Source organism: Orbicella franksi, chromosome 1 (assembly GCF_964199315.1).
Source record: "Orbicella franksi chromosome 1, jaOrbFran1.1, whole genome shotgun sequence".
NCBI classification, from domain to species: Eukaryota; Metazoa; Cnidaria; class Anthozoa; order Scleractinia; family Merulinidae; genus Orbicella; species Orbicella franksi.
In genome coordinates this window covers 3,841,399-3,865,845 of record NC_138145.1, presented here as the reverse complement: position 1 = coordinate 3,865,845, position 24,447 = coordinate 3,841,399, and the positions used below count along the sequence as shown (strand labels likewise).

Genomic DNA, 24,447 nt, shown 5'->3' with positions numbered 1-24,447 from the left:
CACACTGAGGGCATCTTTTTATGATACTAATAAGTGAGAGTTCTTGTGGTAGACAAAATGTATCTTTGAAAATTGTGATCCGCAGCAGGGTTTGCTTTATCGCCGCATACGTATCAGTGTAAACAAAGCGGGAATTTCGCTTCTCTTTTACACGTATCTCCCAATTGCAATATTTCACGGCCGATGGATTACTTTGAGTTCTTTAGCACATACTTATGTCTATGATCTTCATTTAATAATATCCAAGTTCAAAACAATTCGTTAAAACGTCACTAGTTTACACTCCTTTCGAAGGTTCATTAAACAGAATTTGAACTAATTTGCATATATGACCTTTCGCCGCCGACATTGTCACGCTCTCTCTCGTTTCCTGAAAACATACCTGTAGGGTCATGGCATCTTAGTTTACCTTTATAGTTTAAATTCGCTCCCTCATATAAAAGAAGAGGGTTTCTTAAATTGCTGCTGTTGTGATAACTTGCAGGATGTAGCAGATACAACCGGACTAAAGGTCACTGTGGCACAATCTCGTCCGCCGTGAAACTCACAAAGCGTCCGGTTTCCTCGAAGCGAAGCAACTCGAAAACTCGAAGCGTTGTTGCTGCGATTCGTGCAGCAGCAGTCCGGATAATATTTTCAAAAGCCGCTTTCTCTTGTTTTCATGTCTTTTTTGCTTTATGAGTGTAGATATTGTTTAATTGAGTGCTGGCATTTCACCAAGAGTCCCGATCATTTTGCGATCTAAGAACTCCCACTCGTTTGCTTGCTTACATAAAATATCCTGCAAATATCCAATTAAATAGACTGGAAAGCCCCAGGATCGACTCTCGACCTCTTCATGTCTAAGGCTACTGTGATTATCTGCTTTACAGCTCCGAGATGTCCTTAAGATGTTTTTTGGGGGGCTTCGAACAGTAATCTCTTCTCCCATAATCACTCTAAATTTTCAGCGCAGCATGAGAGTAATACAACCAGTGACGTCACTAGGCTGTTTTGGCCGCGCCAAAATGGCCGCCAATTTTGGGCTTAACCAGCCAACTTCGAACGGCTGAAAAAGCAGTTTTCGCTTACCGCATGCGAAAAAAAAGTTTGCAGTGTTTCCAAGTAAGGTTGAAACTTTATTACTAAGCAAAAATCTCACATACAAAAATTTCGTTTCAGTGGCACTTTAATCTAGTCACCAACAGGCCACAAAAATCTGACTGTATAATAATTATTAATAAATAAGAAAATGACCGACTGAGCTTTTGTTTGAGCCAGAATAGAGTGGCCATAATAACGAGGTGGCTATGTTAACAGGGGTAGCTGTAAGGTGAGGTACATTCCACAGTAGTGATAAAGATGACACTCTCAAACACCAGTACCCATAAAGGACATAAAGATTTTGGACAGTATATTTTGCATAATCAGTTGGAAGAGGAAGAGGGAAAATGGAAATAAAATAGAATGGCTCTTGTGTACCAGAGACAACCCTTTCCCCGAGTTACCCTAGTGGAGCTAACTATTCACTTATTTATTTACAAAATTCAACCAACCGTTTACGCAAGGATCGCGAACCAGACTTGGGGGCAAGACAATTCAGGTGGGCAAGTTGACTCGCCTTGGCAGGTAAAGTAACCAACAACTTTTCTTTGAGTATACATAAACACTTTGGCTCACCTAACTGGAACAACTCTCGGCATGGCGAGTGTCACGTAATGCCTAGATTTAAGATTTAAAGCAGCAATTTGTATCAAAGAACAGAAAATTAACTCAGCAAAACCCACTGCAATCAAATGACTGAGGGAAACAAACAAAGAGGGATAGTTGCACATTTGATTATTCAATAAGAGTTACAAATTATCATGTAGGGTCAACTTTTACTCCGCCTACAGGGGCTACACTTTCACCTAAAAACACGTGATAACGTTGCCTCAGGGGGAGGGTTATCTCGGGTACCCGAGACTATGTAAATGGGACCTGTGTTGCCTCAAAGAACACCCCCACGATTTTCAAAGGGGAAGGTCCTTAAACAGGACCTTAACTTAGGGCAGCCTCAATGGCAGATTCCCTCTGATGGCTTGGATTTGAATAATTGATTTAATTACTTTTAAAGGGGACTAGAACTTAAAAATCTTACTCGAATTTCGATCCAGCGAGACCTAAGCTTCCATGCCGTGAATCAAGTTTTTACTGGGCGTTTTAAAAGCACTCACCAAAGAGAAAGAGACTGATGACCCAAAAGTACCAATATATATGTACTGTATCTTACTGAAAACAACAATCTTCAACGAGAGATGTGGGAATGTGGGATACTGACCTTCAGCATGCGATCCAGCTTATCTCTTCTACCAATACACGTGAGCCAAGAGCAACAAAAGCTCTGGTGACAGCGACTTTCGGAGCTAAACGGCTTCTGTTAATTATGTTCCCGTAGTACACAGTGCAAACTATGGCCAGCAATACTTCATCCAGGTTGTGGTTAACATTATAGGCTATAGCACTTATTGTTATCACTAAATCACGAACAACAAGAACCAAAAGTCGGAACAACACCAGTTTTGCAAATGTGTAAAATTCGCCCGACGATGACGGAAGGCTCTCCGTTATTTTGCCTCAAATCGATAATAAACTTTTCTTTTCTCCCGAAATCTTTGCTTAAAAAGTCGAAGTAATGTGTCTGCAACATCTTTCCATCCTCAATATAAAATGAAACGAAACTGATGGTTTACAAATAGAGGGAAATGGTGAGTAATCGAAACGCCATTTTCTCGCTTTGTGAAACGAGCCGCGAAGCGCAGTTTAAACCGGATGTGACGTCATTTTTTGTTGGATGATGCCTACACGAAAATTTCAGGAGTCTTCTGTCCCGCCCCTGGGCTGTCCCTATGATATGACACAATTTTTCAATTATTTTCAGAACAAATTGCGCCATCCCGTGTGGCACACGCGCGTAACTGCTGCGAGGATTTTTGCGGATGTAGCGCGGGGAAATGGAGTCCGAAATTCCCAAATGTTTGATGCTTTTGGCCTACAACTCAATACTTTCATGTCTGTTGGAATTTTGCTTCAGTATTTTCGTCGTAAGCTGCTCCAGTTTGAGTGAAGTGAGACAGTGTCGAATTTAGTTATGTGCCGCTTTATGATATATATCACTGACCAAGTTGTGTCCCGCACAAGTTGACCAAGTTGTGTTCTTTTACAAGAGCTCCACATTACTCCACTCTAAGTTTCTCATATGTTGAAGATTAACAGCTTTTCCAAAACACAGCAAAAAACTAGTTGGATATATTTGGATATAGCAGCGTTTCAGGACTTCAAAGTTTCCCTCCTCTTGCCACACGCTTGCGAGGATTTCACCAGAGTCTATCTCGACCGAACAGTAAAAAAAAATATAATTGCAAGTTTGAGTTTCGCCTGAATTGTAAGCAACGTTTGATGTTTATCAAGGCCCAATAATTGACAATAAAGTTTATGTCTGTAGATGCTGCTCAGTTTTGTTTGTGTAAAAATCCAATAAATTGACTGTTGTCGATGAATAAGAGCGCCCGCCGATGCGTGTTTTGTACAGTCAGTAAAACTGACATGACAAATTGGACTTCCCCACTTTCGGGTGAAAACGTACATCGAACTCATGTATCTCTAGTTTTTAAATATGTTTAAGGTTGATAAATGTTTGAGAACATATTGAAAACTTAGCTGAAAATATGCGAATACAGCAGAAATAATCAGCTTTCTTTAATCAACTCGCGTCAGACTTTCCTTTCAAAAACTTTTGAAAAATCGCCAAACAAACAGAAACAATAAGAAACTATGAAAAAAACAGGGTTTGGTTATGATTAAGCGTTGTTTGGGAAACTCACAAATGAACTCGATACCAGAGTAAAGAGTTTTCTTACATAACTTTTCTTTATAGAACAAGCGCAAAAGCTTACGCGAACAACTAGCGCGAGCATTCATTCACAGCGCGAAATCGAAGTCATGTTTTCGACCCTGAAAAACTCACCTTTTCCATTAGCTCCGAGCACAAAACTACGTATAAGAGCCCTGGTTCTCATTCCCTGCCTTATTCCCTGCCATCGCTGTGAAAAATCTGCAAGAGAATCTCGCAGCTCTCACCATTTGATCACGCAACGTGACAACATCCACGCGAGAGCCCCCGACATGTGCGTGGATCCGCGCGGATATATGAGGATATATCAGGACGGACGCAATTTGTTCTAAAAATAGTAAAATTGTCCCATATTATATCATAGGTGCGCGCGGATCCTAAGACTTACGGTCTCCGTCCGATTATGGTTCCTGCCATTCCCTAATTACAGTTTCTAGGTAGTAATCTCCAAGACCAATGAACCCAAAGATATTGCAGTTGAGGTTAAGCAGTTAAGTCCGGAGTTACCACACATTAGGGAGTTTAAGCAAATCGCTACGGCTGGCTCTGATACGGCTGCCGGAATCGAAGTAAGTTTCCCCCAAAAAGAGACACTGCGCATGCACGTCGGTTGGATCCAGCCGTAGGGTGAAATCTGACTACGTGAGTCGGGATGTTTTGCCGTAGCGGCTACTACGCCGGGTTTATTTCGCTTCTCTGTTCCTTTTCAACGGACATTTCGGCATTTTAAGAATTCCATTGGATACTCTATCCTTTAAACTCAATTTAAGTCAAAGATTGTGTCAAGGTTGCCTTTCATAAGCTTGTAAATCCGTATCCTGAATTTACGATAAGTTTTGGCAAAGGTGTTGGAATGGCGAAGCGAGTCAAGTGAAATATTCGTGTTGAGCACGAGGTTGTTTTTCTTCGGTTAAGTTTGCTTTGAGGGTTTAGTGAAGATGTTTTATATCTGGATAACTATACGATGCTATTTTGCTTCTTTGAGTATTGATATATTTGTGTTCTTCACTCGATATTCTTTGAGATATTTGTCTCTGAAATTATATATTTCATCCATCAAATTGTTATGGTACAAAGTGTATGGCATTCGCTTTCGCCCAGAAATAATCTGTTCGTCCTACCGAATAACATCCATCGTCCTTTGAGCGAAGCCATTTGGCTGTGCTAAACTAAATAGAAGAGATTTTAAACTCCTTAGCCGATGTTTCTTTTATCTTTGTATTTCGCTTTACTCGCTAAACTTAAAAATTGGCAGACCACCGAGACGTACTCTCCCCAGACCTTTTCAGTTACGGCAGCCGTAGTAGCACCAGCCGTAGTGATTTGCTTAAACTCCCTATTTTCTCATGAGTCATTGGAGTGATGATTCTGTCCGTTGATGCAATGCTTTACCAATGATTCCATCACATAGTAACCTTGAGTGTTTCAGCGGTCCATGGTGGCCATTTTATGAGTAATTCATTGAGCGCATGTGCACATGAATTCTTAAAACTGCAGGGGAGATATGTGGTGGGAAGTGCTTTTAAGGTCATTCCCCAGTATTGCATTGCGCATCCCTACTGCGCCTAATTTCACGCGTGATTAGCGCGCGCACATTAAAAAATGGTGGCTTTTTCTTTACAGCTGGACCTCGCCATAGAGGTAAATCGTCATTTTCTCGCAAACGAGTATGGTGACCTGTCATTTTTTTCTGTTGTTTTCAGTTGAGTAATAAATTTCTCTGTGTAAAATAAATATGGACCAATTCTCAAGTAGAACAAAAGGCAATCGTCGGAAACGTGAATTTAGCAAGCTATCGTGACTAAAATCATGGTGCTATTATAAGGATTTATATGGGTATAAACAAGGTGCTGTTGCTCCTAAATGAACATGGGGACCCCTCATTTTTATTTCAAAATTTAATTTCCTATAATATAAACAATCACTAGGCAAAGTTTTACAAAACTCTCAGTGCAGGGTCTATTTCAGTGGAATGACCTTAAGTGTCTTATAAAAATGTGATCTAGAATGGTGAGAGTATGCTCAGAGACTTGTCATGTTCACCACTGTCGAACTTGTGTTTCATATCGTTACAGCGTTTATCGTGCGGATCTCTTGTATGAATAACAAGTTACATGCCGGTAATGAAAATATGTTAGAAATGAAACTTGAATTTGCAGTTTTACGGAAAGCCCGATAAGAGAAATTTCGGCTTCAACCCATGACTTACAATGCCAGTCTATTCATCCCTTACAACTAAACGTCAACAAAGCAACATTTTTGCGTTGCAAGACATTGAGCGCTTTCCATTCGACCGAAAATTCTGAAAATTTCAAAACGGGGACAAATGGTACGGACATTTCCCAGGAAAGTTTCCAGAAAATCTGGAAATTATTGAATTTCCGTAAAGCGAACCATTCAACCGGAAACGTCGAAAATTCTGGGAGAAAAGTAACTGAAGGTGGTGTTTAAACCGGGTATTAGAACTAGTTTTATCACGGAGGTTGCCAAGCGAAATCATGAGATTTAAAGCGAGAAAGCACAGACATGTCGTATTTCGAAGGATAAAAGTAAGAACAATAATGGCAAGATTTCCTTTATTTCTTGTATACTTTGCAACCTATCTACATCCACTACTATGTTACTAAGGTAATTAAATGATTGAAAAGTTTTTGTTTTCTTCACCATAATGTATACCAATTTTTATTGCTTAAACAGTACAAACTAATGACGAAGATAACAGAGCCATACACACTCAGATATTAGCTCCAACTCAAATTACAAGTAACTGTCAGGCACAAGCAAGCAGACTCTCCCTATTGGCTAAATCCGTTTTACTCTCCCTATTGGCTCCTTCAGATCACAAGGGGTGTTTCAAAGAGTGTTAGCTGCTTGCAACGTTATCAAATTCAAGCAGGTGAATTCACTCACCTTTATACCTTAAGTTTTACTTCACTCGGAAGGCGTTCTTGAGCAGAAAGAAAAAGATAAAAAAAAAATACGAAAATCCTGGATATGTGTAAACGGTGTTAAGAAGGCGATAAAAGTCCTCCACTGTCTTTTCTCCTTTTTTGTACTCTTCTACTTTTTTGTCATCACTTGGAGTAATTTTCAGGGTTCAACGAAGTTTTCATTAACACCGTTTCCAAAAATCGTCATACATGAAATATATCAAATGTAATGACGCAAATAAAGGAATGCAAATAAAAAATTTCATGTCACTCAGAAGAAAAGATAAAAACTATTATAAAATAACAAAAATAAAAACTAAATCCAATTAGTTAGATTATAAAAAGTTAAAAAAGAATGATTTACTTTAATTTACTGTTAATTCTCATGCCCCGAACCGCTCGTCTCTCTCAGCCGGTGGGGCCCTGATACAACAGAAAGGTGACTTAGGAGACACGTGAATTGATTGGCTAGTAATTTCTCCTAAGATTTTAACTAATTCAACACTGGGCGCATAGTCGAAAACATCTACTGGTGAGATATAACTAAATAGTTTGACCACTGTACCTACAGAACTTCAGAAAGTTTACGCTTGACTTTCGGAAAGAATTTCAATGACGTCCTCCATAACGAAACTTACCAATGCCACTCCCGTCCAGAATATTACTGTTTAGGTCTGCAGGTACTCTAATGAAATTGTTTTGGTTAAGACCTCCAGTGGATGTTCTCGAGAAGAAAACCTGCCTTGAATTAATGAAAATCTTACACCAAGATTCTGATAACGAAAGATTTGGAAAAACATTTCAGGATAAAAAGTACCGATATCAAAACATGACGTTTCGACGATGACATGTCACCAATAAGACTCCATTCCAGTGACACTGTTCATTTAATTATGTACATTCTTTTGTTTTTGTTAATTACGTACATTCTTTTGTTTTCCTCCATCTCCCTTTATTCTATAATGTAGTTTCACACTTTCCTTTCTTTATATAAGGTTATTGAACTTACAATAATTTACATTTGATAATGGTGACATGTCGTCGCCGAAACAGCATGTTTTAATATCGCTACCAAGACTAGTCAATCAAATCACGTGCGCCCAGAACCGTCTTTTTTCGTGCCAAGGCTACCCCGGTTAAGAGAGCACACGCAGCTCTGGAGACAAGCATGAAACTTGTCACAATATTGATGCCTGGCATCAAGCCTGGGCTTGTGGTATTACAAAGCTAATGGAAATAATTCTTTCAGCACCACAAATAATTCCTTATTTCTTAGGCCCCGTCCATACTACGCCGGAGAAATCTGAAAACGGAGGTTTATTCCTACGGTTAGGCCTTCCGTCCAAACTAATCCGTCATCAAAACGGAACTTATCGAAAACGATCTTCAAACCGGAGGGATTTGAACACACCGTCTTTTCGTTTTCGTGTGGACGGAAAACATTTTGAACACCAACGGGGCTTTTAGAAAACGATGACGTCACGATACTCACGTGATTTCCCTGCCCGAGTTTTCCTCAAACACAAATCCAAAATGACCGGTGATTGTTGTGTTTTTAAATTCCACCGGAGTCGTGTGGACGGAAAACATTTGATGCACTTTCAGAGTAAAACTTCCGTCTTCATATCCCTCCGGTGGCGTGTGGACGGGGCCTAATCAGCTGTTTTTTCTGATCATCGTTACTACCGCCCTTCGCAGGACGTCAATTTACAGTCACGAATGAAGAAACCACGAAACGAAATTTCTCATATCGGGTTAGTTGTGCTGATCTAAAATCGAAGCTATTAATGTCTTCAACAAAGCCTCAATGTCGTCCGGCAAACATTTTCGGTCTTGACAGAAACACAAGAAAATAATTGAAACTGAAACTGTCTATATTAAGACTTATAGTTTGAGTTCCATAACCGTGCATAGTGTGTTTTATTGTACAGTAATTAAGTGACCAATTTCATCTTTCTTCTAGTGAGAATAATAAGTAAATCGAGCTCCGCGATTAGTCCTGTGTAACTTCCGATTTAAAATTATTTCCATATATATCTCTAAGAGCTAATTACTTCTTGAAACCTCAGTTTCTACACCGTCCAAACCAGTTAATACATTAAGAACCAAAATGTTCGATTAATCTACCATTTACTCATTTACACTGAGAGGTCTTTTCAACCAATAGGAAAAACTGACTGGGATTCTTTTAAGTTCTAAAATATTCCACTTGACATGCACAGCTTTTGATCCTAGAAGCTTTGTTGTGAACAAGGGAAATTATGACAAAATTTCTACCTAAACTAAAATCTCATGATGTATAAAACTGTAAAACTCTCCGTCTTTTTATGGGACCATTCCTAACCTAAATTTGGTGACCCATGAGTCACTTTTAAATTCATGAATTTGGTTCAGTTGACAAAGCAAATTCATAGCATACCACTTGAGTAAACATCGAGGTACTCTAAAGGTTTGGGATCATACTTCTGTTTCAAAGGGGCTTGGCGTTACCTGCTGTTAAGGATAACCAAAATATGCTCTTGCAGAATCCAGGAACCTTGACATATGGCCATCTGAAAGACCCAAACAACAATATCCAATATTAGCTCATCGATAACTAACCGTACTTTGTGTGTTTTACTTCCCCGATTGGCCAGTATGATACTGTGTAACCAGCATATTATTTCTTCTAGAGCGGTTTTTAATTGAGTGTTTAAAAAAACCCAAACCAATTACTTACCAATTAGACTACTCGCTCAATCTCAAACCGCAATAAAACCAAAACCAAAACCAAAGTAACTGCCTGATTACTTTCGATACTCAATTGAAAACCGCTCTAGTTTGAAATTGTTACTGACTGATAAGTTTACGCACGCTAATACGAAGCGGTATCGCGAAGGGCCAAACCTTGTACACAGCCCAGAGTTCTAGCTAAATAGTAACTGGAAAATGTATCCTGCTGGATTCTGCTCACACCTTGCTGACAATTCCGATAAAAAAACAGGACAGGGAAACAATAATGTTCAAGGGGTGAAGATCGTTTTAGGGAAGTATTGGTTGTGGTTTTTTTTTTTTTGTGCAAGCCTATGAACCGAGCAAGAAAAGAACAAGATCAACATTCTCCGTTCAGTAAGTATTTATTATAATGGTTCTTTTAACACTGCTGATAAATTAATGCGTCTCCGCGATCCATTCTCCGTAAACGCACGCTTAAGGATTTATTTACACTTTTTCAGTGTGCTGTTGTGAAAGTTAAATACAACTTGAGTTGTTAGCCAAAAATGAAGGAAAATAGGTTTACAAACCAACAAACGGTTTTCTTTTGTTTACTGTTCTGCAAAAGTAATTCGTCGAAATTGCAAAAATTCGAGTTAGTTTTCAACTTAGACCAGTTTGCTATCTCTCATCTGATGGTTAAATGCTCGGAGATATTAGCTGCATAAGGTACTCTGAAATCCGAGGGTAAATTAAGTAATGTATGTATGTAATGACGTATAGAATAAAAGTCATTACTAGGGTAAAACAAGAGTCGCAGTGATGAGAATGCTGGCCTCCCACTAATGTGGTTCCGATCCGATTCATTAACCCAGCGTCATATTTGGGTGGACTTTGTTGTTGGTTCCTGTCCTTGCTCTAAAGGTTCCGCCCCCCCAGACAACACTTCAAGTTCCAATTCAATCTAGTGCATGTTCCCGATTAGTAAGCCTTGTAGGCTGTCTAGAAGCTTGGTAAAATAACAAAGTTATTTATTTTATCTGCTGCAAGAACAGAAGAGTTCTCCGAGAGAGCTTTGAGGAACAGACAATATCCAAGGACAAATATCCCTTCATATTATCTTTTAAGCTGAATGGAAGTTGTGTTCATTGTCCTTCAAAGACTTTTCCAATAGAAGCTGTTACCCTTCCAACAATTCTGTCAGCGTTCAAAGGTAAATTGGCAAGACTTTCTTCAAATGTAACAATTTAATTGCCCTGAAAACTGAACGCGAGAACATAAAAACGCAAATTTAGAAAACCGAGGAACGTCATGTTAAGACATCATCAGACATTTCCCAGTTTTAGCTTATCAAGTGACGTGTTTACATCATTCGCGCGAAAAAAAATAACAGCACATTACTGTGGAGCTCGCTTTTATCAAAGACAAGTATTTACCTAATTAATTGGACTGCGTCACGTGATACCGGTCAGCGGATACCTTGTGCACCTGCGTATGTTGCTTATGCTTGAGCGCTAGTGAGAACCAGCCTTGATGAACTGGACAAAGCAATCTCGGTCGTGGTCTCGATATTTAGATCAAGCAAGGGATGAGAAGCACGATTAAGCTACATGTGAGTTACTTAATTCACAATGTGAACGATATATACCTTTCAGCACAATCGTTCAAGTGCGTCTTGAGAAACACCAAACTAACAAGCATTCATTTTGTAACACTTTGTTTACTAACCTGGAAAGTAAACCTCGACTACAGAAAAAGTATCAGTTCTCCCAATTCTCTCCAGGGCCCAAATTAAGTCAGCCATGAGCAAACTGGGTCTAGCAGCACCCAGATGACGGATAAGGACTTCCGTAGGGCTTATCATTTCTCCTTCGTTTGAAAACGTATCCAACGTATCCTTTCTGACGCCAAGTTTGTTTCCCAAATGCCTCCAGCAACGTATCCTACTGGTATGCTTCTTATTTAGAAGGTTGCAGACACGTGCTGCTATCTCTAGATCCTCCCATAAGTCTTTCAGTGGAGAGTTGTCTTTCACTGTAGAGACAATTACAACGACAAGTAAACAGGAAAATTATTTTTTAAAAACGCCTCAACTTGATGCCCTAGTGTATTGTTCGAGTTTACGTCTTGGGTCAGATTAGTTTTCGAGTGTCTCCAGCGAGTTTCGTTGCAACGCTTTCCGTCTCTCTAAGTGATACACAGAATGTTATTTTTCACTTGATTCGGTTACCTCTGTGTTTTTCCGATGAAAATATTTCCAATAACCGCCATCAAATACCAACTATCTCAAAAGCGGGTTGGCTTTTGCTAAATATTTAGCCTAAGCAAGTTTTTAGACCCATAAGCGTACTGAACAGACCTAGAGTTTTTACTAGGTGTCATCGTCGTCATTGCTTAAGCTCCCCTGTAATAAATCAGGGTTCGTACTACTCAGGGATGATGGAATATCCGGGACTTTTCCAGGGTAGGTAATGGTAGTCTGCGTGGAGCCTAGTGGCTTATCAGGCCAGAGCTTGTCTTACATTTTTAAGTACCATTTAACGACTAGGAGTATTTCTACTCTCCCCTGTATGGGATGCTATAGTCCATTGTAGAGTTACCCCCAGCATTAAATTCGCTGGTACCCATTACACACCTGGGTGGAGAGAGACACTTAAATTAATAGTAAAAAGAATAAATGTAATACCTCACGCAACATTTCTAAATATTTCCAGAGGCATGCTGAAAAACTAGCAAAGCCTGAATAACACGAAAGCCCAACCTTTCTTGCTTTCTGCTAAAACATCCAGCACATCTTGCATTTTGAGAATCTTCAGATGTTCTTTTACGTTCCCAGCGGTTAAACGAGGTCTTTTGACGCAGAGGTACTCAAACAACCGTTCTGTTGGATTTTCATCTATGGATTCTCCAAAACTCTCCGATTCATTTCGTGGCACTCCAAACATATCAGCTAAATGCTTCCAGTTCCGTTTACCTGGCTTCTGCTCTTTGTCCAGCAAAAAAGCCATGTTTGCAATAACTTGTGGACGACTGTCAAACAGGCTACCCACTTGAGTCTCATCAGCTGGTCAAAAAGGCAACATATACTCTAGAGTCAAGACCAAAACCACGACTTTGTAAGGACAAAATTATTGCCTATCAACATTTCATGTCTCATCGACACAAACCGACATGTAGGGCGGCGTTTTTAATTTCTTCGTGTGTAGTTAAGGTTAGAAACATTAGCGTTCCACGTGAATACCCTAAGTGAAACCAAAACCCGAAGTTTATACTCTCGAGAGAAAAGACCATCCTCGTCCGTCTCACTTGGGAGTTCCTCTCCCATTAATCGGAGAGAGAGAGAGAGAGAGAGAGAGAGAGAGAGAGAGAGAGAGAGAGAGAGAGAGAGAGAGAGAGAGAGAGAGAGAGAGAGAGAGAGAGAGAGAGAGAGAGAGAGAGAGAGAGAGCAAGACAGCAAGAAAGCGAGAAAGCGAGAAAGCGAGAAAGCGAGAAAGCAAGAAAGCGAGAAAGCGAGAAAGCAAGAAAGCAAGAAAGCAAGAAAGAAAGGGAAGGTGCATGTTTTTTTTACGTATATTGGGTAGGGGGATTAATTTTAGAGGTAAAGGTCTCTTTGTTGTAAAAAGAGGACTTGAGCGAAAAGCAAATAAATACTGATCAAATCAGCTTTTTGGGCAAATAAACGATGATGATGATCACAATGGAAAAAAATAGGCCCGCAATGCGTACTTGTGGACTTATGCTTAGTTTTATTCCATTCGGTAGGACATTGCTTTTAAATGTCAGTAACTGGGAGTTGAATTTCTACAAGTGAGAAGGCAATCACTGGAAAGATTAAGGTGTAGAAATAGGTGAATTATAAAATTTAATAAAAAAAGATGACAAAAAAAAAATAAGTAAAATAAAAAAAAAGGAAATAAAAATAAACTGGTATCAGCTCGGAATATGAAAAGAAATTTTGCGTGGTAGGGAGTCGGGTATATGAGAAGGAATGTCGGATAAAGAACAATAGCCCAATTTCGATACATTAAAATTCAGCCTAAGACAATGGACCTCAGCACGAGGCTCCGGGGAACAAACCCCACAAATTCTGTAGTTATTCCCCCGAGCCTCGTGCTGAGGCGTATTGTTTTAGGCTGAATTTTAATATATCGAAATTGGTCTATTCATTCAACGCCCAGGGGTGATGATTTTGACATTTTCTGAAAAAAATGCTAAATCCCCATCCCCAGGACAACATAAAAGGTAAAAAATATCGAAATTCTCCACCCTGGGTCAAAGAAAACTCATGAATATAGTCTATCAACTTTATTGGTCACAAAATTACAATATAATTAAAAGAAGAAAAGGACCAATAGGAATTGCGCGAACGGGAAAATAAAGTTACCCATGCGAGGAGCAACCCTAGAAGCTAGTAAGAATGGTGATAGAAAATCTTAAATTTGATAAAAATTACAATAAAATCTAATAATAGTAGCTAGTAAGAATGGTGATAGAAAATCTTAAATTTGATAAAAATTACAATAAAATCTAGTAATTACTTATAGTTAAAAATTATAGTTAAATCTAATTAATTACAATAGTTTAAGACAAGATGCGGATAATATTAGTCACAGAAAATTAAGAGCGGTGGCAAGGGCAGTTACGGAAGAGGAACCAGGAGCAGGGCATGTTAATATCATAGGTAGTGTCCAGTAAAGTAAAATAAGTGGCGTGCAAAAAATATTTGAATAAACTTGGGCTAGAAAATTTGTCTTGAGGGGCGAGATTACAGATAGTGTTCCAGGGTTTTACAATTCTATTGAAAAAAGAAGCTTGAAAAGTTGCGGTTTTACAGTAAGCAGGTTTTAGTACGAGGGTGGGGTTCTTAGAGCGGGACCGGCCATGTGTGGTAAAAGTAACATATCGTTCAATTTTTAGGTCAGTATATCCAGAAATACAGTTATAGAGAAATAAAAGATCTCTCAGTTCCCTGTCATATGTTAGTGGTAACAAGCGAAGAGTCAGCAATCGTTGTTTGTAGGACATCTCGCCGATTCTAGTTCTTAGTATCCAGCGAGTGGTGCGCCTCTGGACTCTTTCTAAGATTGTTCTCAAATTGACACTAGCAGGAGACCAAACTTCCGTGGCATAAGTAAGCTGTGACTTCACGAGAGATAGATAAAGTGTCCGCCTTACTTTGATGTCGGTCATAAGTGGGCAAGTTCTCTTTAAGAGTCCCAGCATTCTATTAGCCTTAAGTACAATACGCGTTACATGCGAGTCCCAGGTTAGATTTTTAGTAATAGTTACACCGAGGTCTTTTTCTTCCTGAACGCGTTGTATGTTTACCTCGCCAAGGTGATATTCATGATTTACAGGTGTTTTCTTTCGCGTAATTGTTAGCACTTTGCATTTGGAGGCGTTGAACTTCATATTTGATTCGTGGCTCCAGGTGTTTAAACTTGTCAGATCCTGCTGGAGAATAGCACAGTCCTTCACTGACAAAATAGTACGGTGCAGCTTGGTATCATCAGCATACAGAGCGGTGCTGGTTTGCTCATGGATGACATCAGGGAGGTCATTGATAAATATCACAAAGAGGAGTGGGCCAACAAGACTACCCTGGGGTACACCGGAAGTGACCGGTAGACGCTCAGAGGCGGTGCCGTCAATCACAACTCTCTGCGATCTGTCCTTTAGGTAGTCAGAAAACCAATCTAACAGTTGACCTGTGACACCGTACCATTTCAGCTTTTCAATAAGAATGACGTGATCAACTGTGTCGAAGGCCTTGGCAAAATCAAGGTACAAAATATCCGTCTGTTTATTTTTGTCGAGTGCCTCCCCAATTGAATGGAGTACGGATAAGAGTTGCGAAGAGCATGAACGGGAACGCATGAATCTGTGTTGTAAGGATGTAATAGATTGCGAGACATGGGAATAAAGTCTATTACAAACGCAGCGTTCCATAACATTACTCACAATTGGTAAAAGTGAGATTGGTCTGTAATTTTCAGCTGGCTCTAAAAGATCTTTTTTATGAACCGGAGTAACATCAGCTGACTTCCATTCTGATGGGAACCGCCCAGTACGCAGACAATGGTTGAATAGGGAACAAAGACTTGGCGCGATCTGCTCACTGCACTCTTTAAGAATACGCGCAGAAATTCCATCGGGGCCAGTGGCTTTTGACGGATCCAAAATAAACAAGCAATCTCTCACCTCGTTGAAAGATAGTGTGATCTCAGAAAGTTCCGTATTTATTCTCATGGGATACATTTGCAAACTGCGTGCTTTGTCCTGCTTGGATGATGTAAACACAGAGCAGAAATAAGCATTAAAAAGCTCAGCCTTTTCGGCTGCAGTTTTTGCGGATTTCCCGGCAAAGGTGATCTCAGTATTCGAGCCCGGTCGATGATGTAGGATAGCTTTGTGATAGTTCCAGAATAGTTTAGGGTTTTCCTTTAAAGAGCCTTCAATTTTAAGGAGATAGTCGCGATGTTTTTGTCGAACAAGTTTCTTGATTTCATTGCTTAAAGATCTAAGCTTTAGCTTCCGTTCCACGGTTTTGTTTTCACGATATTTCCTCAGGGCACGGTACTTTCTGCGTAATGCAGACTTAACTTCCCTGTCTATCCAAGGAGGAGAGTTGGTGTCTCTAATGGTCTTCATTGGGACACATTCAGCAACTGCTGCTAGAAATAAATCTTTCCACCGAGACCAATAGATGTCAACATCGTCGGAGTGTGACATGTCAGAAGATAGCAGCTGTAGGCGACTTCGCAGATCGTCAAAATCTGCCCTTTTGTAGTCGTACGTTTTACGGCGCACACGCTTTGATCGCTTGAATTTCAGTCGGATAAAAAAGTACACCAAATAATGGTCAGAGGGAAATTCATTTTGCAAAGGAGAAGTTGTAGAAACATGGTCTATGACTTCGGAGAAGTTACATAGAAGCAGATCAAGTTTGTTTCCAGCAATATGCGTTGGACCTTTGATAAACTGACGAAGAAAATTATCCTCCATAAGGTCAGAAAAAGCTTCCTCTTCCGCCGTTCCGCCTAAGCTAGTTGAGGTAGACTCGTCCAGTGACCATTTAATTGATGGAAGATTTAAATCGCCAACTAAGACCATACAAGCCATTTCGGAATTTTGTTGAAGAGAGTGGTTCAGCAGATTTAGATCGTCAGGACCAGGATCTGGATGATAAAATGTGTAAAGGATAACTGGTTTAGAGCTATCCTTAAACAGCTCAACAGCTACAAGTTCGATTTGTTCTCTCTCTAAGTCAAAGCGGCGGTTAGACCGGATGTCAGTTTTAACAGCAATCAGCACTCCACCTCCGGTCTTTCCTGTTCTATCCTTACGATAGATGTTATACCCAGTAAGTATTTCAGATGATAGCACTGTGTCGTTGAGCTATGTCTCGCAAATGGACACAACATCGTACGAGCGGCGGTAAACCAACTGTTGTAAAATAGTTAATTTGCATATTTTGCACGAAGGATTACCATCAAGCGGGACGAAAGCTTTGACACTTCTTGCGTTTAAATAAAGGACGCTCAAACCGGCGCTGGTTTGATAGTTGAGCTTTCTTGGAGGTCCTGGGTTAGGACAAATGTCGCCACTGATGGTTAAGCAGCTAAGTTGGAATGAAGAGGTGGAGTTTGGATAGCGACTGATCCTGGCACTAAAATATTTCTTGACTTTCATTCGGATGAAATCAACTTTGCACTGTAGTGAGCTGTTGTAGGTTGAAATTCGCCTCTGGGATCCATATGTGAGCATATTGGAAACCCCGGGAGTGTTAGGAATGCGAATATAAATCTGCCAGTCAAGAGTCCACAAGTTGAACAGCAAGAATACGAGAATTATTTCGGAGCGCATGGAGCCGTGACTGCCCGCCATCTTGGAATTACTTTTACTTGGAAAATAGAAAGCATGGAGAAAATTATCGACCCTAAAAAAGCTCTTTCCTTTCAATATGCACAAGTATAGAGTGAAAGTATGTATGGCCTGTATGAAAGGATGCAAAAATCAGGAGCCATAGGCCCTTTGCATAAATAGCGCCGATATTTGAATAACAATACTCATACAATACTCACATTCATGTGAAAAATCCTTTGTCTGGATACATGAAAGCGCGGCTAGGGATGTATACTGTATTGTTATTCAAATTTAGGCACCATTTATGCAAAGGGCCTATAATCGGGGACGGAGACCGTAAGCGCGTGCCATTTCTAGTATTGGGGCTGTCCCTATATGGGACAATTTTTCTATTTTAATCATAAAAATTACAATTTCCTCGATTGTGATTGGTTTAAAAAAAACTCCTATTTTCCACTAATTCACTTGCCAAGTTGTTATCGGACAGTTTGTCATCGGACAGTCCAATAAGCCAATCACATTCAGAGTTGTAGTTTAAATCAACCCATCACATTCAAAGTTACAGTTACGTGCGTGCGTGCGTTTTGTGTGTTTGGCGCCTAATTGCCGGTAGGAGGCGCGGTGACCTTAGAATGTTTACATCTCCTTTGTAGGTATTTTAATGCAAATTTTTTCTTTCTTACATAACTTGGCTATTCTTCTTTTCTTGGAAATTATAATTTCTATGATTAATTGCTAATTACTTCGTGTCATCCAGTTCGGTCTGTTATCACACTCGTGATAAACAAATCACTCTTATGATAACCGAGCGAATTGGACTCCACTCAGTCCTATTACGCGCGAGCATGCTGCGAGGATTTTTGCGGATGTAGCGAGGGGAAATGGCGCCCGCAATTTCCGAAATGTTTGATGCTTTTGGCCCACAACTCAATACGTTCATGTCTGTTGGAATTTTACCTCAGTATTTTCGTTTTAAGCTGCTCCAGTTGAGTGAAGAAAGACAGTGTCAAATTTAGTTATGTGCCGCTTTATCTCACTGACCAAGTTGTGTTCAGTTGCTTCCTTTACAAGAGCTCCACATTACACCACTCTAAGTTTCACATATGTTGAGGATTTATAACAGCTTTTCCAAAACACAGCGAAAACCTAGTTAGATATATTTGGATATAGCAGCGTTTCAGGACTTCAAAGTCTCCCTCCTCTTGCCACACGCTTGCGAGGATTTCCCCAGAGTGTATCTCGGCCGAAAAGTAAAAAAAAATAATTGCAAGTTTGATTTTCGTCTGAATCGTAAGCAACGTTTGATGTTTTATCAAAGCCCAATCAGTGACAATAAAGTTTATGTCTATAGATACTGCTCAGTTTTGTTTGTGTTTTGTCGATGAATAAGAGCGCCTGCCGATGCGTGTTTTGAACAGTCAGTAAAACATGACAAATTGGACTTCTCCACTTTCGTGTGAAGACCTACATCGAACTCATATAATATCTCTAGTTTTTAAATATGTTTACGGTTGATAAATATTTGACAACATATTAAAAGCTTAGCTAAAAATATGTGAATACAGCAGAAATAATCATCAAAATTACGATGACGCTTTCTTTAATCAATTCGAATAACGATTTCGATTTTGTTGGTTGAGTTATCAAAACTCCTTGTCTATTTTATTTTGGCAGTGTAAAATTTCACTATGTTAAAGAAACACACATGATGTTAGTAGCCTTTTGGCGTTGGTGAAAATTGTTGCAGGATCTCGGCACAAAGACAAAGAAAGAAATCTTTGTCAAGATTTGTTGACAATTGAAAACACCGACTCGGATTTGAAAGTGCACGCACTGTACTATGCAAATGAGCTACTTACTGTACGCGTCAGACTTTCCTTTCCAAAACTTTTGCAAACTCGCCAAACAAACAGAAACAATAAGAAACTATGAAAAAACAGGGTTTGGTTATGATTAAGCATTGTTTGGGAAACTCACAAATTAACTTGATACCAGAGTAAAGAGTTTTCTTACATAACTTTCCTTTACAAAACAAACGCAAAATCTTACGCGTACAACTAGTGCGAGCAGATATTAATCATTCACATCGCGAAATTGAAGTCATGTTTTCGACCTTGAAAACCTCACCTTTCCCATTAGCTCAGGGCATAAAACTACATATAAGAGCCCTGGTTCTTATTCCCTGCCTTATTCCCTGCCATCGTCGTGAAAAATCTGCAAGAGAAACTCTTAACTCTTACCATTTCATCACGCAACGTGACAACGTCCACGCGAGAGCCCCCGACATGTCCGTGGATCTGCGTGGATATATGACGTCAGGATGGCGCAATCTGTTCTAAAAATAGTAAAATTGTCCCATGTCATAGGTGCGCGCGGATCCCAAGACTTAAGGTCTCCGTCCCCGATTATGGCTCCAGGAAAACAGATTCAGAAAACAGAAAACAGATTCATTTAATCTTCTTTGACTTCTGATCCGGGCAAAGACCACTAACTCCCACTAACTTCAGGATATTTACAAGATGGCAGATGGCTCATTACCAGACTCTCTTGGTCCTTCAATATGGCGACCGTGTCATATTGCCTATCCCGCGGACATCGCAGGCGATTACAATTCCAATAATCAAATTCCCGTGGGTAGCCCGCACCGCCCCCCCCCCCCCTCACCCCTCAAGCTTGACGTTGATAAGTGCATTACGTAGACTGTTTAAAGTCCCATATTTTTTGGTCTGATTGAAGACATCGGACGCCACTACCTTGGTTTTCTATGAAGAAAACCAGCAAGCCCCTACCCCGGGAGAGGTACTCTCCCCAGTTGTCGCTCGCCATGAAAAAAAGCAACAATTAAACAACATGGTGGTAATCGACCTCTTCGACCACACGGAAAAATAAGGGACCGTCACGTGATTAAACTGATGACGAACAACTGGAAGGAATGGATTAGTGGGGATAGCTTGTACATTTCCCTCAGAATGGTTAAAAGGTTAAAGTTGCGAGCCTTCACTCATTGCAGTCATTACTTTTCTTGATTTTTTTTTTTCCTTTTTTTTTTTTTTTTTGCATGTTGGGAGCTAAAACAATACCATCTTTTTCTTTTATTACTAATTTCTCTTTTTTGGTTATTCCTTTAATTTAATTCCATATATTTTTCTCATAATTATTATAATTTTTTTGATGTTCCGGAATATTCCGGGATGTTCCGACAACAACAACGCTTTCTTTACTCTAAACACTTAATACACACTGACAAAGAAAATTACAGTAACTTACAATAAATTAAGGAAAAGATATGTGCTTAAAGTCGAGCCATGTTCCTTGTATTATCGAAGGCCATCTGCGGAAGGTTTGCGATGCAATTAAATTTACGGTGTAGAGCTGTTGTATAACAAGTAAGTTCCGTCTGGCAAGTCAATGAATCATCGGTACTCATGTACTTCGAATTAGTTTAGACAAGAAACTATATGTAATGGTAATAGGAATGAGTGGAGACCCATTCGGTCTGTTATCATAAGAGTGATAACAAAATCGGACGACCGCACAGCGGGAGTCCGATTTGTTTATCACGAGTATGATTACAGACGGAATTGGACGACACCAAGTCTTATTACCAATTAATCATAAAAATTACAATTTCCGAGAAAAGAAGAAGAGCCAAGTTATGAAAGAAAGGGAAAATTTGCATTAAAATACCTACAAAGGAGATGCAAACAGTCTAAGGCCACCGCGCCTCCTACCGGCAATTAGGCGTCAACAACACAAAAGCAAGCGTGCGCACGCACGCACGTAACTACAACTTTAATTGTGATTGGTTGATTTAAACTACAACTTCGAATGTGATTGGCTTATTGAACTGTCCGATAACAAACTGTCCAATAACAAACTGTCCGATAACAACTTGGCAAGTGAATTAGTGGAAAATAGTAGTTTTTTAAACCAATCACAATCGAGGAAATTGTAATTTTTATGATTAGCTGTGTAAAACCATGGGAACTCGTGCATACGCTTGTCTTTGACGCAATGAATTGAATAAAGAAATCAGAAACTTATGTAGACTATTCACAGTCCTATATTTTTCGGTCTACTTGAAGAGTTTGAACGCCACTATCTTGGTTTTCTAGGAATGAAAGAAATATGGGAAGAGTACAGCAACCCCTACTCAGGGGACAGGTACTCTCCCCGGTTTTTCGCTCGCCATGAACAAAACAATATGGTGTTAATTGACCTCTTCAACCACATTGTAAAATAAGGGATCGTCCCGTGATTAAACTAATGCTGAACTGGCGCCAGGAATAGATTAGTGGGAATATATAGCTTGTGCATTGCCTTCCGACATCGCTACGGTTGCGACGCTTCACTCATTGCTGTCATTCGCATTTTTCAATTTTTTTATTATTTTATTTTTGCATATTCGGAGCTGAAACCAGTTAATTTTTCTTACTTATTTTGTTTTACTTATTTGTCTTTCTAGGTTATTCCTTTATTCAAATTTATAAATTTTTCTCAAAATTATTATGTTTTGAAATGTTCCATGTTCCTGGTTTTATCAACGGCCGCTAAAATATCGCATTTGATTCTGGGAGGAATATATCCACTTTGAGTGAATTTACAGGGTATGCAAATTTGACGGATTTTCGTGAAATTTCGCCAAAACATTCCAGGGGTAATGATAAACGAAAGCTTGTCGGGAAATTTTAATATTTAACATAATTTTTTCCCGTGGTGTCCATTTACGCAACACATCTCGAATTTCATATTTTTAGCTATTCCAACTTAAGATGCGAATATCTAGACAACCAATCAGAATATCGAAAAATCCTGAAACCCTTTTGTGGATTGATGCCTTGTGAATAAGACTGTGTAGCCGTTTTGCTCGTGTTGCAGCAGCCGATAGCCGATAAGTTGGGAGGTAAGTTGGGAGTAATAATGAGTTGAGAACCGATTTGAGTTGGGAGGTATAACAATGCTATTTGATTACCGTCCTGTTGCCAGTTTAGTTTACGCTTGGCGAGGATTTTCTGCATGATTATTGATGCCCGTTTAACTTAGGTTTTACGTGGCGTAATTGTTTGCCTGTTCAGCTTAGGTGCAGCATGGCATTTCAGCAAGATAACTATTGCCTGTTTAGTTTAGGCACTACATGGTATTGCTATTTGATTACTGTTGCCTGTTTAGTTTAGGCATAGGATGGCGTTTTTCAGCAGGTTCTATATGGCTGCCAAGTTTAGCTGAGGTGTCGCGTGGCGGATCAGCATGTTTACTGTTGCCTGTTCAGTTGGGGCGTAACATGGTAGGCATAGCTTGGCATTTTCCTGCGTTTATTCGCCTGTTCAGTTCAGGCATAGCGTGGCGATTCAGCGTGCTTCTCCTGTTACCTGAACATTCAGTTCGGCCAGTGTGGCAATTCACCTTGTTTACTGTTGCCTGTTTAGTTGGACGTAGCATGGCGGGCATAGGATGGCTTTTTCCCAGCACTTATTTGTAAGTTGAATATCGACGGATGTCTGATCTGTTGTTTGGCAGACCATTTCGGGCATTCCCCTCTTGGAATATCGTGCATCGACCATGGTTAAAGAGCATAAATTCACCTTGCCAGTCAATAAGTGTCAGGTGCGAGGACAGTGCGACACTACACTGCACTCTCCAGATTGATAGTAATAGATGTCCAACAGTAGCAAACAAAAGAACTAGCTTAAATTTTGCCACGTAGGCAATTTTAAAGCTCCCATTCGATCTGCTTTCATGAAAATCTTCCCGTTCGCCCAAAAACACAGGGGGCCCGAATACAGTATCAGCAATAACATAATCATTTACATTCATGTAAAATAAATGTACTGTTATTTACCTGTGTTCCTGGGTCGTTTTGAGCCGTTTAGAAGGGAATTAAATAGAAGCGAAGGCGGTTCACATTTCAAATATCATTTTGTCAGCCGTTTTGTAAATGTGACGCTCCGATTACGTTTCGAGTTTTCATTATCTTCCTTAACTATTAACTCTCATTGGGGGAGAGATTCTCAGGTTTCATCACGTCCTCAAACCCTCAAGATAGACGCCGACTATATGGGATTATGCAATAATTGCATAATCCCACAATACATTATGGTCAAATCATTTCATTAGCTTTTACAGTAATCTTTAATTAATTTAATGTACTCACCGAACTCCAAAAGAATACGCTGCACGTCTGGCCTTTCAATGGAACTCAGCTTATCCTTCAACTTGCCGATAGTGAATTCCTTAGGTTTCTGTGTCTTTAGAAAGTCAAATAAATCTTCTGTGGGACTGCGTTCTTGACTGCGAGTGAAGTCCTCATAGGTTTTTGCTTCCACTCCAAAATATTCGGAAAGATGTTTCCAACATTTTATTTCACCGCCCTTATACTGTTTGTCCAAACAGTTTCCCAGTCCTTCCAGAAGCTCCAGATTATTCAGCACAGATGTCGCCAGTGGATCGTCTGCCAATTAAGGGAGGGTCTTCATTAATTTCTTCCAATGAGCAACAAAACGATACAAAAATAAAGCTACTTTTTGAGAGTCATTTATATAACCTAAGTGCACCAAGTAGTTTTTTAAAGAAATAAGGTGTCTCAAAGTTTTTGTAGGCCATACCAATAAATATTACCAGTCCAAATTATAATGCTAGTTATGTTACTGGAAACAGATTGAAGTTTGGTATAATGCATGTGATAACGTTGGCTGTGTTCCCTGAATTTTGCCCCTGACAGACAACTGAAGCAAAAAACTCAAAATCAGTCGTTTTCCACACATGCTTAGTAATGTAAACAAATTTATTAACATTTTATTAACATTGATTCAGTGGAACCTTCCTAAGAGCCTCTTTTCATTCACTACTTCTGGCCATCTTTCTATTCTCATCATCAGGCAAACCACTCAGTACTCAGCAGATTATTCCAGGATTTCAGAGGCAACCAACCTCAACTTAGCAATGCAGTTGATGACAAAAAGAGTGAAAAATATTCATGAAGATGCAATACAGTCCCAAATTTAACAAACTCATTTGGTTGCAATAATTTTATTTATTAACTTGCTCATGCGATGTTTATCATATAGTTAACACACAACTGGATGGGAC

General features: G+C 39.6%; 1 protein-coding gene across 2 annotated transcripts in view; it reads right to left on the bottom strand.

Annotated features, from left to right (window-relative positions):
* The window catches only part of LOC145486038 (uncharacterized), a 126,399-nt gene that overhangs the window by 87,655 nt on the left and 14,297 nt on the right, over positions 1-24,447 (bottom strand). Inside the window, exons 5-8 of one of the 2 annotated variants that reach the window (XR_014049244.1) lie at positions 23,513-23,809; positions 12,257-12,559; positions 11,224-11,529; positions 7,367-9,353 (exon numbers count right to left, since the gene is read on the bottom strand). Coding sequence is in view for 1 of the 2 variants with exons in the window: in XM_081464740.1 (XP_081320866.1) it covers positions 9,298-9,353; positions 11,224-11,529; positions 12,257-12,559; positions 23,513-23,809 (962 nt within the window). In the remaining variant the exon portion in view is untranslated. Of the gene's footprint in view, positions 1-7,102; positions 9,354-11,223; positions 11,530-12,256; positions 12,560-23,512; positions 23,810-24,447 lie in introns of those variants that run through there. The other variant, XM_081464740.1, reaches the window with a different exon arrangement.